The 18,462-nt window shown below is 46.2% G+C and overlaps 1 protein-coding gene across 1 annotated transcript in view; it reads right to left on the bottom strand.

The window, feature by feature from the left end:
- LOC116837062 (ovostatin-like) overlaps window positions 1-16,224 on the bottom strand; it is a 51,732-nt gene extending 35,508 nt beyond the window's left edge. Inside the window, exons 1-10 of the mRNA XM_032801213.1 lie at window positions 16,121-16,224; window positions 15,285-15,468; window positions 14,775-14,931; window positions 13,460-13,512; window positions 12,468-12,488; window positions 10,055-10,223; window positions 8,042-8,126; window positions 5,760-5,871; window positions 4,446-4,560; window positions 3,949-4,058 (exon numbers count right to left, since the gene is read on the bottom strand). Of these exons, the coding sequence (XP_032657104.1) occupies window positions 3,949-4,058; window positions 4,446-4,560; window positions 5,760-5,871; window positions 8,042-8,126; window positions 10,055-10,223; window positions 12,468-12,488; window positions 13,460-13,512; window positions 14,775-14,931; window positions 15,285-15,468; window positions 16,121-16,185 (1,071 nt within the window). The 5' untranslated portion in view covers window positions 16,186-16,224. The remainder of the gene's footprint in view (window positions 1-3,948; window positions 4,059-4,445; window positions 4,561-5,759; window positions 5,872-8,041; window positions 8,127-10,054; window positions 10,224-12,467; window positions 12,489-13,459; window positions 13,513-14,774; window positions 14,932-15,284; window positions 15,469-16,120) is intronic.
- Window positions 16,225-18,462: the final 2,238 nt, after the last annotated feature.

Below are 18,462 nucleotides of genomic sequence, written 5' to 3'. Positions count from 1 at the left end.
ATGTGCTACATTGTGGAAATTCGATTGCCCATCCTGTTCCTACTATGGTGAACTGAGATTCAGGTGCCACAAGGAGCACATGAATACATAAACTGCTTCTTTGGTAACTGTCTCAGTAAAAAGAACAGACTACTTGTGGCACCTTAGAGACTAACAAATTTATTTGAGCACAAGCTTTCGGATGCATCCAATGAGATTGGGCTGTAGCCCAGAAAGTTTATGCTCAAATAAATTTGTTAGTCTCTAAGGTGCCACAAGTACTACCTGTTTTTTTGCGGATACAGATTAACATGGCTGCTACTGCTGAACCTGTGTCAGTAGAATAACTACACAGTTTGAAAAGGCTTATACCAGAGGGTCTCAAACTGGTGGAGGTCACAAGGTTATTACATGGGGGCAGGAGCGGCGCCAGGGTTTTTGGCACCCTAGCGGGGTCCTTCCTCGCTCCCGCTTGTTTGAGGCACTTTTATTCTTTTTTACTGCAGCAGGGGGCTTTCCGCGCTCCCGGTCTTTGGGGCACTTCGGCAGCGGGTCCTGGAGCGAGTGAAGGACCCGCCGCAGAATTGCTGACGATGACCCAGAGAGCAGAAGGACCCCCGCCGCCGAATTACCGCTGAGGGCGGCAAAATGCCGCCCTCCCAAATCCTGGTGCCCTAGGCAACCGCCTAGGTCGCCTAAATGGAAGCGCCGGCCCTGCATGGGGGGGCGGGTCACAAGCTGTCAGCCTCCACCCCAAACTCCACTTTGCATCCAGAATTTATAATGGCATTAAATATATAAAAAAGTGTTTTTAACTTATAAGGGGGAGGGTTGCACTCAGAAGCTTGCTATGTGAAAGGGATCACCAATACAAAAGTCTTGAACTACTGCTTCATTCTGTACTACCGTCTAATCTGAGAATGGAGATCTCCACCTCTAGGCTGAGTCACGGTGGCAGGACAAGGCCCATGTGCACCTGTTCTGAGGATAATTAGGGCAGCAGGATCCAAGGCTGTCAAATTATTAAAATGAAACTGCAGTTCTTAATTTCTGAAATTGGGATGTCCAATGAAGGTGTTTTTGTTTGGTTGTTTATTTATTTTTGTCTGTTTGCTTAAAAGTTTGACATAAAATGTAGGTTTCAGAAGAAAAACACACCCACATCCCAGCCTCACTGCTGCCGGCTATGCTGTGGTGAAATGTATCCCCAAGACTTTGGGTGCAGGGTGCTCCAGCACTCCTTAGGGATCCCTGACTCCTGCCCCAGCCGCACTCCAAGAGGCAGGGATAAGGGATATATAGGAGGCTGCAAGGGAGTTTGGGGGCTGGTTCCCACATGCCTCCCTGACAGTTTGCACTGCCTGAGTGCCCCTGCACATGCAGCCTCAGGGATGGCAGGGGGCCAGAGAGTAAAGTGGGGACCAAGCAACTGCCCTGCAGGGGATCATCACTCCCCCTGGCTGAGCTGAGTGGGGAGCTCTGTTGCTCCCCCTCCCTTTAGGATCACCATTTGGTCCCACTCCGCTCTCTGGCCCTTGCTCCTGAGCCCCCCTGCCCTCCCTGAGGCAGAGTGGGCAGGGGTGTCCAGGCTGTGTGCACTGTCAGGGTGGCAAGTGTGAGCCAGCCCCACAACTTCCCCACAGTGAGGAGGTAGCCAGGGCTGCCACCATGGAAGGCCGTGGCCTGGCCAGTGGCGGATTACCGTACAGGCCTGTACAGGGGTCCCAGCTAATTTGGGAGCCACACAGGAGCAGTGGCACTGTGGTCCCATCCCACTGCTCCTTACCACTCCCCGGCCTCTGCCCTGCTCCTCTGACCTACTCCTCCTCTTTCCCCTGAGGCCCCATCCCTGCCAGGCTGGAAGACAGACGGAGCCTGTGCAGAGAGTGAATGAGTATATTCCCCCCAACCCCCATGTGGAGCTAGCTGAGCCCCCTCTCCCACACATGGAGCCAGCCTGAGCTACTTGCCCAAGCTCCCTCCTCCCCTGCACAGGGTTGGGCTGAGCCCCAACTCTCCCTCAAGTCCCTTTTTGGCAAAACTGAGGATTTGTACTATTTACTCTTGCCAGCTCATGATCAGTTGACCCTAGACCAGGGATCCCCAAACTTTTTCGGTTGTGCCCCCCCCCCTTACCTGGTCTGCACACCTCAGGGAGCTAGGGCTAGAGCTGGGAGCAGGAGCCAGGGTTGTGGGGGGGGGGGAGCTGCAGTTGGGGGCCAGGAGTAGGACCATGGCCAGAGGTGCGGCTGGGGTGTGGCCAGGAGCAGAACCATGGTTGGAGTTGGCGGCAGGGCTGGAGTAGGTCCGGAGCGGACCTGGGGGCAGAGCAAGGATGGGTGGCACTCCCTCCCCACTCCCTGTGGAGGCTAATCTACTGCACCTTCCACCCAAATATTCCTCTGTGCCCTCCTAAAGCAGTGCACCCCACAGTTTGGGGACCACTGTCCTATGCTGTGGTAAAAGCCATCCAGGGACCCTGGGCAGCTGTGGGGAATCCCAGACCCTCCACCTGCCCTGGGCAGGGGAGAAGAGTGCTCAAGGCTCCTCACAGCAGTGCAGGCTCCCTGGGCAACTCTTACCATGGCCTGGCCTGTGGTCAGACCAGGGGTGGAGCCTTGGGAGAAGAGGAGAGTCAGGTCCTCATGGCAGAAGGGGATGTAGGGGTCCCCCAATGTTCTTTTTACCCAGAGCTCCAATATATCTTAATCCGTCTCTGGCTGTGGGGAAGCTTTGGGGCTGTCTACCACTCGCCCAGTACTAGCCCAATGCACTCTGCCCAGTATACGCTGCCCCAGGGGGGTCTAGGAGCTAGGGCCAGAGAGCAAAGTGAGGACCAAACACTACGCTGCAAGGAGAGGGAATGGCTGGGCTCCCAACTCAGGGACAGATGACTCCCAACATCCTGGAAGCTGGAAGCCACTTCCCCTTGTCACTTCTGCTCCCTGTTTGGGGCAAGGTCAGCAAGCAGTGAGGAGGAACTGGAGAAGGAAGGGGGAGCGCACTCAGACAAGCAGTAATGGCAGGCTGGCTGCCTGCAGTGCTGCTCCTCTGCCGCCTGGAACACCGGGATACATCCGGAGGACTTCCAGAATCTAAGTCAAGGGGTGGCTACATGCCCACAGGAAAGCAATAGGGCTAAGACCTTAGGTCCCAGCTAAACATGGGCTCAGCCCCTCCAGCTCTGCAGGTTCCTGTGACCTTGGTCAGAGCCCTAGGTTTGCACAGTTGGTGTGGACACAAGAGGGGTTTGACTTGAGCCCAGGCTCAAGCTCAGGTATACACTGCTCTGTCAACATACACTGAACTTTTACCAGTGAAAAAAATTAAAAAGAGAAAATAATTCTTTTTCTATCTTTATCTTACTTTAATTTGCCCATTCCTTCTTCTAGTTGAAGAAAACAGAATTTTAAAAATGGGGCATTTTCTCCACCATAACAAAATGAAAAATTTTGAGATAAAAAAATTGCTAAGTGAACTTTTTTGGTCAAAAAAATGCATTTTTCATTGAATTAAAACAAAAACTGTTGTTTTCCAACATTAAAAAAAACAGCTTTAGTTAGCTCCAGTTAACTGGTCATAGCCAAACCTACGGGGTGGGGGGGAAAAACTTAAATCACATTTGACATGCAGTTAAAATCATGTTAGTTAACGTTCTTTTAAACACAAAATATTTCCCTCATTATAGACAAGACCTCAGAACAAAGGCAGTAAACTCATTGGTAGTCAGAGGTTCCCATCGAATAGCTGAAGAACTGAGTTGTAGCCAAGTATGGACAAATAATTCTTTTGTTTTAAACTGTGCAGTCTAACTAGAAAGAATGAAGCTTTGGGGAAGAAAACCTCCAAAAGTCTTTCACCAAAGGTCACATTGCTGGACCCCAATACACAGCTCCCCTACCTCATAGACCCCTTCTATCACTCAGGATACAGTAGTTTGTCCTAGAGGATTCTTTGCTGCTGGCCTACCTGTCCAAAGTAAGGAATTCCCCTTTTGTAGGATTGATCCATGTTCTCAAACCGCACACTGCCCAGGACCTGGGTTATGGAAATGTAGGCAGAGCCTGTAAGCTGCACACCTGCAAGACAGGCCCAGGATGAAGATGAGACATTAATTAGTCTTGAATTTAACATTGTTTAAATAAATAGAGACAAATTAACCAAGTAAGCATTTGCCTTGGAAATAGTTTGTCACTGTGTTTATAAAATGGATCTTCTCTGGGAATTAGGGTGACCAGACAGCAAATGTGAAAAATCAGGATAGGGTTAGCGGGTAATAGGAGCCTATATAAGAAAAAGACTCAAAAATCAGGACTGTCACGATAAAATTGGGACATCTGGTCACCCTACTGGGAATTAAAACTTGCTCTGGGCAGCCAAAGCTTTGACCCACAGAGCAGTCTTTCTCTCCCCAACACCCTTTTCCATCACTGTACCCCAGTCTCTGACTGATTGAAAGGTGTTACCTGTTCCTTTCTCTGTCACGATTGCTTTCACATCAAGGTTCATCTGGTACCCAGAGCGATTAAGCTCAAAGATCTTGGAGCTGAAGACCTGGGAGATGCAGCCATCCTTCCCCATCTGAGAAGGGAAGGAAACAGTCAGTGACCAGGGAAAGAGCCAAGTTCTGTGCAGGGTCAGGAGAACTGGGGATCTTCTTGCCAAAGGGGGCAAAGAGGGTGTTGGCTTACTCCATTAAGCAAAGATAACAGTAGAATATTCATACAAAAGACCATTATGATATACTTGTGCCTGGCTTAGCTGATAGATCTCTTGTCTCTGGGTCAGCGGAACCTGGGTACAGATTCCTCACTAAGACTTGGATTCCTATCCATTGCTGACTCTCTGGGGCTATGCCCAATGCTTGGAAACACTGCACTGTTACAGTCTGCCTTCTGGACTTTAAACAAGCTCCCTGTCATTCTACCCTGTATTGAAGAAGGCACTGAGTGCTAACACTGCAGGACAGCAATGCCAGATGGCAGACTGTGCTGTTTTAAAGGTCCTGTTTTTTCAGGGAGAGGTTGGGAGCAGTTGTCACTCTTCCTGAAGAGAAGCAATCTTATGGTACTTTTCCAAGAGCTGGAGAGAACCCAGTGTCTTGGTCAACACCCCTTCTCCCCATGAGACAGATTATAAAATGTTTAACTAGTGCACACAACCATCCTCAATATTATTTCAATGAAGGATATTTCTTCTATGATTCTGGAAGTATCTTTATCTAGATTGTGGCTAGTTCCTATGGTGCCTGGAGCCCTATAGACACTGGCACTTTAGATTAGATAGATATTTAGCCAGTGAGTTCCATGTAACCAAGGACCTCATCAGCCCCAGATATATTGGGGAAATTCTCTGTGATTCCATCCCAAAGCTATCCACTCACCCAAAGAACACAACCCACCTCACATATAGGTGGAGAAGGGTCAAAACTAGTTAAAATACAATTTATGTTCACAGATCAAGAGAAGATTGGGGAGAGGAGGCAAATATAAAGCTCTTCTCTAGCACTTTTTCCCATAGATCTCGAAGCATCTTACAAAGGAGACCAGTATTATTATCCCCACCTTACTGATAGGGAAACTGAAGCACAGGGTGATGACGTGACTTGCTAAAGGTCACCCAGCAGACCAGTGGCAGAGCAGGGATGAGAACCCTGGTCTCCTGAGTCTCAGTCTTGTGCTCCCTGCATTAGAAGGGAGGAATGAAGGAGTGAAAGGAGAGAAAAAGAGGAGAGGCAGGAAGGAAAGGAATCTTTTCTAAATGGCTATTGTGTATCATACATCTTTGGTAACAGATTGACAAAGTGGATCTCTCTTGCACTTTCCATACAAACTGAAATCCCTGCACACACTGAGCTGGACTCTCCCCTCGACAGGCTGGCCAAAGGTGTATCTGGTGGAGGAGAAAACACAACAGTGAATTAGGGGCTCAAGAGACTGACCTGAGCTAATGTGCAACTACAGACCCAGGACCCGCACCACGCCTGGGAACCTAGAGATGGGAGTAATTTTGTGTGCTTTCTGGCTAGATTTCTGAATGCTTCAGAAAGGTCAATTACCTGTGAGCAGCAATGGTGTGAATTTTCATGCCAACATCTGTACCTTTCAGTGTCTGAGGACACTGCAGCTGAGTTTATTCCTTAGCATCTCCATTGCCCCATACTCATTTGTTCTAATAAAACATCCTATCATTTCCTTAAACAGGGAAATCTGTGCCCCATGAAGGGGTCTCCACATTGCTCTTAGAACAATGATTCCCAGCCTTTCTATGATGCAGCCCTTTCCCTCCATGTCCCCATGCATCAGCTATCTTCATTCCTTTGTTCTGCTTGTTTTCTCTCTCATTTCTCTTTTTCATCTTGCCTTTTTTCCTTTTCAAACATTTAACATTTTCTTTGCTTTCGCTGTTGTTTATTGCCAACTCCCCTTTGTTCTCTGTAGTCCACCAGCAGCTCCTGCCCTTCCTCAGGACCTCACTCACTTGATGCTTCAACTTGATGCCACCTGAGGCTGAGTGAGTGCTGCACCAGCAGAGCAGAGAAGTTGTAGCTGCTTCATTAGCCTGTTGTCACATTCATGTAAGCAGAGCTGAGTGAATAAGGGATTTTTCGGTTTGCTAGCCATTCCAAAAAATCAGAGGGAAAAAAATCTGTATTAGGTAGAATGGATAATGAAAATTTTCACATTTTTTTGGCAATTAGAGTCAACAAAAATTGTTTCAATTTCAAGAATTTACTAAAAAAATATTTAAAAAAGGAAATTTCTAACAAAACATTGTTTTTAATCAAAAATAGAAATATTTCATTTCCAAAATGTCAAAACAAAATGTTTGAATTTTTTTAATATCTTTGAGTGAATTTAAACTGACATGAATACACAAAATGTTTTGGTGTCTTTGAATTGGCATGTTTTACTGGGAAAAAGTTCAGACTGAGATATTTTGCCAGGATCTACATAGCCAGGACCACAACAGGAGCGGGAAAGGAAGATGGTTGGCCATCAAAGAGCTACTTGTCATTTGACTTGCAGACTCAGCAGCATGTTGCAGAGTGTGGGGGGCATGGATTGGGGGTCCAGGACCTTTCTCTGGTCATGCTGATCCAGACCTCTGCCCTTTGGGTCCCTCCTAAACTAGTTTAGCATCCCCCACATTAGTAAATATTGTTTCACAGACACTAGATTCTCTTCTGCAGTGCAGTTCAATTTCCCACAGATGAACGCTAAAGCTTCCTGTGCAATAATCTATTTCCCTAAAGGTACAGAAAGTGAGCATACTGTTGTCCAGGCCTTTGGGCCATCCGCTCTTGAACATTTTTATGACAGTTGCATCAATTTTGCAATAGACCCAGGTCTGAGCCAAACCCAGGATCTGAGCAAATCCCTGAGCTTTGGGGAAGTTTAAATGCAATCTTAAGTCTACCTCTACTTTTTAAACTTCATATTTTAAAAATCACTGCTACCAACATTTGGGGCCCAATTTCTCTCTGGGGTGAGTCCACTGATGTCCTGGGATGAAGCTGACCCTCTGAGGCAGAGGAAGGCAAATCAACTCCCCTTGATGACAGTTGGGCCAGGATTTCACCTTTAGATTTGATGTAATAATCTCCTTGTGTAAGAGTTACTCAGCCCCTTTAAAGGACTGAACCAAACTGTTCTCAACTACACTGGATAGTGTCAGCTCAGGGACCCCATAGCCTGCTTGGATGCTGAATCCGTTGCTGGGCTTTAACTCCTTGCTACTGGCTGACTTACAGAGTCTACTCCTAAAATAACTACTGGAGAGGGGTGAGCCCATCCCAAGGGGCCGGTGAGGAAGCAGATAATGTTGTGTACAACCCACCATACACCTGTGCAAACTATAAGATTCCCATCCACCCACCAGCCAGAGGAACACAAATAAATGTAGGCCACTATCCCCAAAATCAGTATTGGTCAGCCTCTTCTGATGGCCTGATTGCTTTGTCCTCCTCCCCCTCTGCTGATAAGTCTGCCTTCATGTCTGTCTCTCTGGGGAGGTCTCACCTTGCCCCCAGCCTCTGTGCAACATTATATCAGATACTTACACACCACAAACTTTCACTGTCAAATCAGGATTCAGGACTGAGACGCTTTTTGGTGCGTTGACCGTAACTTCAAACTTTGGTAGCACTAGTGTGGAGGTGAAAAGGCACATTAGCTCCTAGGCGAGAAATGGACCCTCAAAGTTGTTTAGTTACTACTAACACACAGCAGGTGAGAACTAGAGTGCTCTGAATTGAGTTGGTGAAAGGGACCAAGAAAATGATCTAACACTTGGGGATTGTGGTGAAAATGCTCCACTAGCTATCTGTAAACCTGACAGACAAGTAATGGATTTGCTCTGAGGTGCTACTTAAGGAAAGATAAGCCATAAAACAAGCAGTGTTTAGACTCCTCACTACGTGCTGAGGAAGCTAGTGAGTGCTGCTAGGATAAAGGTTAGTTCCTAGTGCCAACCTTTAATATTTGTAACTCAAGTTTCATAAGCTGACTAGGAGGAGTTTTTTTACAGCCTGCACCTAGATGAGATGTTTAACTTGTTCTTCTGTTCTTTGGCTTTTTACTATTTTTCTTCTCTCTAGTTCTCAAATGGCACATTTATTAAATGCAGCTAGTGTCAGAATGTCTCTGGGAAGAAAAAAGGGGCAAAAAGGGGACAAACAGGAGACAAGTGGAGTTCAGTGGATGAAAGATACCTAGAGACATAAAGCATATGCTGCAGTCACATGATGTGATTGTAACGCATGTAGATCAAAGTTAGCCAGAGTAGCAATAGCAGTGAAGCCTCAGTAGTGCAGAGGTAGCAGGGGAGTTGCCTGGGTTAACCACACCCACCCAAGACCCTGGGCCCATACTCTAGCAGCTGCAGCCCCTACTGCTAGCTAGCTCAAAGCTAGCTCAGGGATGTCTACACAGGCTGCAGTCACACTTCCAGATTGCAGTATGAACAGTCCAAAAGAGAGACTTGTGCAGGGCTGCAGTCTTGGTCCAAAGACCTGGCAAACTGGAGTCAGTACATTTGGCAGGTTGAGTATGGTGCATTGCGTTAAAATGTATCTCTTGTGACAGACATCCCCAATGCAAAAACCTTAGCTCCTAATAACCAAGACTTGGGATCAGGGCTGGTGCTACCATTTAGGAGACCTAGGCAATGGCCTAGGGCGCCAGAATTTTTGGGGGATGCTATTTTGCCTACCGCAGTTGTGCCAGCGGATGGTCTGCTGCTGTGGAGGCTCTGGTGGAGCTGCCGCAGTTGTGCTGGCGGACGGTGAACTGGTCTAAAGGCTCCGGCGGACCTACCACAGTCTTGCCTGCGGCAGGTCCACCGGAGTCTTTAGACCAGAGGACCGCCCCGCCGGCACAACTGCGGCAGCTCCACTGGAGCCGCGGGGGGTGGTGAAACGGTCATCCGCCTAGGGAGTCAGAAACGCTGGCACCGCTCCTGCTTGGGGTTGTTAAAAATGCGAATTTCTAGATTTTGAATTCTGCAAACAGACTTTGTCTTTGGAGTGGGTTAAACCAGAAGCCAGAACAGAACATCCTGGAATTTGCAGTGTAACTGGACCACAGACTAAGATCTTGTGCAGAAGGGAGTGTGGGCCTGTTCTGCTGAGTCATCCCAGGCTCAGAAACTCAAACGTTGTATGAAAATCCAGGATAATTTCTGGTGGCTCTAATTTGGTTGAGAACGTCCCTCTGGGCCAGAATGAACTAAGACAGAGGCAGTCCTAGAAACAAACCCGAGGAAGGGCCATACTTCAAGATGAAGTTAGTCTGAAGTTTGGGTCTGCAGGTAACTCATGAACAAATTTGTATTGTTCTTGAGTTACTTGCAGACTCAGACTCCAAAGATGAGGTGAATATGGACACCAGCTCAGGTCTCTAGACTCCACTGAGGACAGGGTAGAGACTTGGTCCATTGACAATGGAGTCAGGAGACTCACAGATAGCAATCCACACTTTTGTAGGGGGGTTGCAATTTGGGTCTAACTATGACAGGTTGGGCCCTACTCCAAGTATTTGTTCCTAGTGCAAACAATCGTAACAGCAGGTGTTACCATATTCCTCCACAAAGAATGAGTGACGAGTGCTAGATCCCGATTTCTTTTCCACTGTGATTTGGTAGTTGCCCAGCATTGGCTCTTTGATTAACTGGAACGTGAGCTGGACGATCGCCACCTGAGATGTCACATTCAGCCACTGGAAGATCCGATTGCCCTGAGGATCCTAGGGGACAGAGGGAGCAGGAAGATAGGCACAGACACAACTAGTTTATTTTTCTTAAAGGAAGCCTGGTGCATTAATGAGCCTACATCTAGCTGACATTTCCCAGAATGGGTAGCCTGTCTCCTGCTGACACAGAACTTAATGTTTTGCTATTAGCACATGCAACAGGAATCAAAGACACAAAGTAAGTTGTTGTCATACCTATATGTGACACAAATAAATGCTGTCAATAGTAAATATCAGAGGGCAAGTCTACACTACAATGCTACATCAGCACAGCTGCAGTGCTGCAGATGCACTTCTGTAGCATGCCTGGTGAAGATACTCTATGTCAACAGGAGAGTGCTCTCCTGGCAGCAATAATTACTCCACTTCTGCAAGAGGCAGAAGCTATGTCAGTGGGAGAGCATCTCCTGCTGACACAGCACTGGTGTGGACAGTGCTTAGTTCAATATAACCTATGTTGCTCAGTGGGGGCGCGGGGGTCTTTTTTCACTCCCCTGAGTGACATAAGTTACAGCGACTTAAGTGGTAGCGTAGACCAGCCCTAAGTCTTCTAGCTCTTTCCACCTTACAAATTTGTTGCAAGTTGAATTTAGCCTGACTTTCCTCACACTTCCCCTCGTTTCATAGATTTATAGATTTCAAGGTCAGAAAGGACCACTGTGATCATCTAGCCTGACTTCTGTGTAACACAGGCTATAAATTTTCCCCAAAATAATTCCTAGAGATATTTTTTAGACAAACATCCAATCTTGATTTAACAATTGTCACCACGAGACTTCATAAATTGTTCCAATAATTAATTACTCTCAGCATTATAAATTTACACCTTATTTCTAGTCTGAATTTGTCTAGCTTCAACTTCCACCACTGGATCATATTATGCCTAGATTGAAGGGCCCATTATTAAATATCTATTTCCCATGTAGATGCTTATAGACTGTAATGAAGTCACCCCTTATCCTTCTCTTTGTGAAGCTAAATAGATTGAGCTCCTGAGGCTATCCTTTAGTCATTCTTGTGGCTCTTCTCTGAACCCTCCTCAATTTATCAACATCCTCCTTGAGTTGTGAGCACCAGAACTGGACACAGTATTCCAGAAATAGTCTTACCAATGCCAAATACAGAGGTAAAATAACCTCTCTACTCTACTCAAGATTCCACTGTTTACACATCCAAGGATCTCATTAGCTTTTCTGGCCATAGCATTGCATAGGGAGGTCATGTTCAGTTGATTATACACCACAAGTCCTAAATCTTTTTTTCAGAATCATTGCTTACCAGGATAGAATCCCCCATTGTGTATGTATGGCCTACAGTCTTTGTTCCTACATGTATACACTTTAATTAGGTTGTATTAAAATGCATATTGTTTGCTTGCACCATGTTAACCAAGACATCCCTGTGAATTAGGGAAGAATTGCTATCCTGTTTCACCAATATATAAACTCTACGTTCTCCCACCCTGCCCCAGCTTTCCATGCTGTTATGAAGAAGGGGTGGGAGAGAGTGAAGAAGAGGAATCTTTCTTCCCTATCTCATCCCACACACAAACCCTTCCCCACATCCTGCCCCTCCATTGTCCAGTTTTCCCCAACTAGAAGGAGAGAAGAGACAGGATCAGGAGGGCACTCTTGAACCCCACTTCCCACACACTTATTTGGTCTCCCATAGCCTTTTGTTCTCTCTCATTCTACACTGGTTAAAAAAAGACTCTCTAGCAATTGCCTTGTGCTTGTTAGTGAACAATGTCAAACTCTGTAATGTTTAAATTTCACTGTATGCAACAATTAATGGCTAGACTTCACAGTACACGTGAAATCGTGCAGGCATGCATGCTTGGAAGGGAACTGAAACTTTCTCACTTATTAACAAAAGCACAACATGCCATATAATTTCTAAAACACTGCATGGTCCAAAGCAACTAGCAATTGCATCCATTATCTACAATTGTTCTTTGCTTTTCAGCAGGGGCAAGTTATGCAAACTATAAACCAAAGTAATTGGGACTCTTGATAGGAAGGAGGGGAAATAGAAATACCATATGAACAGGACAATTTTAACTATTATTGGGATAAACTCTACTTGTAAAGCTGGACTTGCTCCCCTGGATTCCATGAAAATATTGTGCATTTCTACCAGTGGATCTGAGAGCAGAATGCTGCCAGATAAGTATATCTCTCTCACACACTCAGAATTTCAGGTTTATAGGTGACACATTTTAAAAAGCAAGTCTCTTACCTGAATGCTGATCAAGGGATACTGAAAAAGAGACCAGAGAAAGAGACTGTAAGTGTTTGAGGAAACAATAATTGTTGCTTCAGCACTGAATGAATAACAATTTTAAAAACAACTTTAGATATTATGGGCCCAAATCTATAGTGAGTATTCAAGCAAGATTTTCACTTGAATAAGTTCAGTAGGAATTTTATCTGAGTAAGAACCACAAGGTTTGGCCCTAAATCCTGAAGATAACATATAAAAAGAAGAGGAGATGAGGGCATAAGACACCATGGAACAGATTCTGATCTCACTTGTACTGGTGCAAACCAAAAGCAGTACAGTTACTGTTACAATGCTGTTCCTAAGATCAGAATCAGGCCTCCTCTGTCTCATCCATCCACACTCTCAGATTATCTAGCACCTTTCAACAGGGCAAAATCCTGTTCTCTCCTGCACAGGTGAAGGATGAGAATAAGGTGAAGGAAGCCTATTCTTCCCAGGCAAGAAGCCAGCCAGGACCCCTCCATGTGTTACAGTAAGTAGCATATCCCCAAGACAGATAGTCTGTTGGTGGCAGTGTCTAGATTCTCTCCCCTTGCAGATGGCTAGTGAGCCTGTCGCCATGGGCGGCACATGCTAAATGAGGACAGTAGGAGTGGGACAAGTGAAATTGCTTGTTGGAGCAGTAAAGATCACCTGGCATTGCAAGGCACAGACTCTCCTTGAAGCCCCTTGCCCAGCAGTAGCAGGAGGGCTCTTCTGCCAGGTGCACAGCTGTCTACATGCTAGTGCTGCTCTGTGTGGCTGCTGCATGTAAGGGCAGGACTTTGTACGTGCAGTGTTAAGGTTCCATTCAAATGAATTTCTCCTTCGGTTTCTGCAGAAATTCAGCTCCAATTCTGTCCAATAAGTGCGTATTTAAAGGTTGGACTGGGGCTGATGGGGTGACACCTGCCAATTTACCATCCAGGTGGAGATCCTGGATAATTCTGGTCTCTGGCCACACTCACCATTTCCTGAGCAGGTCTAAAATGGATATCGAGAGCGACAACTCGAAACAGCACTGAAAAGACATGAGTGAGAGATCAACACAGCTCTCCATCTCTGAGCTCCAGTTTGGTCCATACCCCCACTTCAGCTGGTTTTCTAGCACTCCCCTTTTGAAAAAGGAACAAGTAAATCACAGCTAGGATCTGTGCCCACAGTGAAGAGGACTTTCCATGGTATAACCTTCCATGGGACTTTATTCCCCGAGCTGGCCTAATAGCAGAGAATGATTTTCTCCAGAAGTTTTTCCAGCCCACTGAAGGAAAGGGAGTGGGTTGGTAGTCAGATAGGCCGAGTTTGGTTACTGACTCCCTGTGTTGCTGTAGGCAAATCCCCTTTTTTATCTCCATTTCTCCACTGTACAATGTGCCCACCTTCCCCGTAGGGGTATGTCAAAATTAATCTAGTTAATCTCTGCACAGAACTTTGAGCACATAAAAGTGCAAGTGTTATTAAGAAGCAGCAATCTCTGATTAGAGCAGTTTGCCTGATTCAGAAGTGATTCTCCAGTGTCTGCACAGCAGGTAATTCTGTGTGAGGATCTTCCTTCACGGCCTCTCCTATTGGGTACTTGCCATGTCCTTGAAGCTGGAAAGCCAGTCATGGCCACAGACGTCGAACTATAGCTAGAAAGCCATTAGGCAGTGCTCTACACAGGGCCGGCTCTAGGCCCCAGCATGCCAAGTGCGTGCTTGGGGCGGCATGCTGCGGGGGGCGCTCTGCCGGTTGCCAAGAGGGAGGCAGGTGGCTCCGGTGGACCTCCCACAGGCATCCCTGTGGAGGGTCTGCTGGTCCCGCGGCTCCGGTGGAGCATCTGCAGGCACGCCTGCGGGAGGTCCACAGGAGACGCGGGACAGGCAAGCAGCAAAGCGCCCTCCACAGTGTGCCACTGTGCTTCGGGCGGCGAAATGGCTAGAGCCAGCCCTAGCTCTACGCATCTATTAATGACTACGAGTGCCTGACAGCCATAATGAGGCAGCAGCAGTGAAAGCAGGGGACAAAGGGAGTGACTGTGGAAAGAGAGTGAATAAAGACTGGGGAGTGAGTTGGAATTTTGACAGTCACCCACCAGGTACTCTCTTGTGTCTGAGGGTGGCTTCCTCAGCTCCACTGCAGACATTAGCAATTACTTTACTTTAAGGTGCTGAGTAGTCAGCCCAAACCCACAACACTGTCTGCTCTGACTTGAATTTTGCAGAGCAGTTCTCTCTCTCACTCTAGCTCAGAATATTGGTTCCCAGAGGAAATGACATTAAGTAAAGCAGAATCCACATTCACCTGTCTCTCCTGGCTTGTAGATGGGTTTGTCTGTCTGGACAAAGACAACGCTGTCCACATTCTGAATCGCCACCGACCTCCGCTCTGCCAGCCTGACTGTGGTGCCTTTGGCAGAGAAAGTGATGAAAGCCAAGGGGGAAAAGGTGGTACGAGGAACCTGGGAGGGATGCAAAATATAAGGGGGAGAATGTTTATCTTAGACCATTCTCTCCAGGAGCTGTCTTCCTGCAGCATAAAGTGTAATATGGAGGCAGCCCACACCCCAGAGCCACTGCCAGCTCGGTCTCTTTCTCAGATCTATATTGCTTCTGTCTTCCCATATCTCTCTCCTCTGCCTCCACCCCCACTCCATTTCTCATTTCTTCCAGCTCTTATTTCTCCCTTAGTCTCCCTCCTCTACTTTACCCTTTCGTTTCCCATCACTAATTCTGTAAGGTCACTTGTTTGATCACACACATTTTCCATGATTACTTTTACTTTCTTTATTGAAATGTAAATTAAAGTCTGTACCATGAATCTGATGCACTGGAAGAAGTAGTTTCCTCTCACAGGCTGCTCAAAAATAGTGGTGTTGAAACCACTGTACTCCAGGGCAACACTCACAGACACTGATTCATTGAGGTTGTGGAGCTGCAGGCAGGCCTGATCTGGAGAGCTGCTCTGCAGCACTGATGGCACCATCAGAAGGTACTGTCTATGAAAAGCAAATAACACAATTTCATTCAAGAGACAAGGGGGCAGATAGGAAGGAACAACCTGTTTGGGTGAGGCCAGGCAATGGTTATTGAAAAGTAACGGATTTTTTTCATTATAGGTTCAGATCTAACATAGGACCCCAGACAGCTCTGCTAATTGCCAGCAATCCCTCGCAGCCATTTTGCTGTTCCTGAGCTTCTCACACAGCTCTCTCGATGCCCCTCAATCCTGTTCTGCAGCCCCCCCATGTTATGAATCCTGGAAGACCGTCCCTTTCACACCACACCTTGCTATTACTGTTCCCTTTCCTACGCATATAAGCTCAGACATGTTACATTTTGTGGTAGTTTAGCAAGGTGTAAAAAGTCTGTTTTGTGCTCACATGAGAAACAATCAACCCATTTCATAGAATCATAGAATATCAGGGTTGGAAGGGACCTCAGGAGGTCATCTAGTCCACCCCTCTGCTCAAAGCAGGACCAATCCCCAATTAAATCATCCCATCTAAGTTAGAATTCAGCCTAGGCCTCCAGATACAAAAAGGTGGCAGGAGCAGCAGCAGTATTTTCTAACTATGCCACCAAACCCTTCAGTAAATGAATGATTCACAGCAAACACATATCATTAGTAAAGCATGTGGCATCTCTTACAGTTCAGGAGCATATGCAGCTGTTAGGTGACTGACAAGGGCACTCAGAAAAAACTTCAGCAGCATCTTTGTCCGCAGAGACAAGGGAAATGTAGAGATATAATCACCCAAGGGACAGCACGTTGTCTGAGATTTTAATAGCCCTTGGACATTCCTTGCTCAGAGTTGCACAATGAAAGAGCCTGTTCCTCAACTCCTCCCTGACTCCGTTTCTCTCACCCGAGTTGCTGATGGCTTTATAAGCCCAGCAAGAGGTGGGGGGGGCAGATCCTAGTCCATCCCACTTTTTCCAAGACCCTCCCCAGAACCTATCACAATCCACTCCAGCTCCCTGTCCTCCAAATTGCATCACTTGTTGCAATTTTCTAATCATCCATGAAAAATGTCTCAGTGACTTGGCTTGCTTCTAACACTGATGCTTGGCACAGGGAAGCAGGAAATGACCCAGTGCAGAACGAGCCTGTTAAACTAGTTTAAGGCTTGGTTTTTCCTCCCCTTGATCCTCGAGGAATTCACCTACCAGGTTTACAAGCTGTTTGCAGTGGATTAACTTTACATGAATATTTTGATGCTTGATCCTTGTTGAAATCTGTATGCACATTCCTGGAGTAGAAAGTGAACAGAGTAGAGCACATCTCCCTCGCTTCACCATCATCTTGACTTTTGACTAAGATGATGATGAGACAGAAGAATAAAGAAACTAGAGCTAGAAACAGATCTAGCTCACTCACACCTAGTCTCTCTCCCTGTTGTAGCCAATGCTGAATGTCTGCTGCAGTCTGTTCTTCAAGGCTTTATCCAATACTCAAACAATGTGCTTCCACCAAGCCCCTAAGTATTTGTTAGCACTCCTGGATCTCAGTTTTTCCCCCGTCAGGATACAAGAAATTTCAATGGAAGTTACTCAGATCCTGCAAAAGTAAAATAGGGTCCCTGTTCTTTAACTGGAATCCCCTCCTTTTGTTTTGAAAGAGGACACAAAGCCCAACTCTCCCCACCTCACCACACAAAAACAAGAGGCAACACTGGAAAATAGTTGTTTGATGTTTGTGATTCCTGTACTCCAGAGTTATCACAACAATGGGATTAAACATCATCCACTTGGAGCCACATTGGCATGGTTTTATTCCTGACCAGCTCTAGTGCCGATAAATAAAGCTGCAGAAGAGCTGTCTGCCTTAGTGCAGCCAATGCAGGGTTGTTCTGTTTCAGAAACAGATCAAGCAGCTCATCCTCAAAATTTCACTTTACACAAATTTCTTGGAAAAAGTTATTTTCACATTAAAAAAATACAAAAATACACACATTTGTGTTTTTAGTGCAAAGTCTTTTTTGAAGTTTAAAGGCCCCATTGTTGCATAAAAGCACACTCCATTTCACTGAAAATATTTATGGAAATATTTGTGAAAATTACCGCAGTTGGGGGTTTTTGCTGTTAAATAGTGCAAGGCCAAGAGGCAGCCAGCAGCTGATGTTCAGTTCTTTTCCCTGTCAAACTTTGGAAAGGGAATGGCAGGAAGCATAGAGATTTTACTGACCCAGAGGCTTAGAATTACTTTGTGGAGTCAGTTTGCAGCAGACACAGAATTTCAATATTCCTGGCAGCAGAGTAACAGGAAGATTCAGTCCACAGACTGAGCGCCTTATATCTTCCTGTTCCATCATGCAATGCTGTATTGTTTCTGATTCCTCTGTTTTCTCGACAGTTTCGTGTTGGTTATTGATGTTTGAATGTTTACTCTTTGTTAACCTTCATGTAACCCTCTTAAGGTGTGTCTTCAGTGCAGAATTAACCCAGGTGTGAGTGGTCACAATGCAAAGCCCGACAGCATTACTGTGTGCTCAGTGGTGCTTCATGCTTGCACCTGCATTACTAGGACTCTCAGGAGCATATTCCAGGGTTCTTTGCACTGCAGTGAGCTGAATCACTCTATGAAGTGGGTATTCACCCATGAAAGCTCTTGCTTCAATACATCTGTTAGTCTATAAGGTGTCACGGGACTCTTTGCCACTCTATTATTGTTTCCCAGTGAATTGTGGGAGAACTTGTCTGTCCTTTCTGGGCACACAGAGGGAATTGTAGGAAGGCATTGGAGGACTATCAGCATTGAATTGGTTTAACCTGTGTCCTCGCTACAGCATAGGTAGGTTACCAGCCTGAGTAATATTAGCTTATAGCCCCAGATAGGTCAGATAGCCTGGATTTAAAGCAACAGTAAACTAGAGTGAGAGGATTTTGTGTGCGGATGGGGTAAGGGGTGCAACACCAAACTCAGAGCTTGGGCTAACTCTGCAGTGAAGTCATTCCCATAATCACAGAATCATAAGACTGGAAAGGACCTT

The sequence above is a fragment of the Chelonoidis abingdonii genome, chromosome 1 (genome assembly GCF_003597395.2).
Source record: "Chelonoidis abingdonii isolate Lonesome George chromosome 1, CheloAbing_2.0, whole genome shotgun sequence".
Taxonomy (NCBI): Eukaryota; Metazoa; Chordata; order Testudines; family Testudinidae; genus Chelonoidis; species Chelonoidis abingdonii.
The sequence above is the reverse complement of the archived record's forward strand: the minus strand, read 5'-3'. Positions and strand labels throughout refer to the sequence as shown.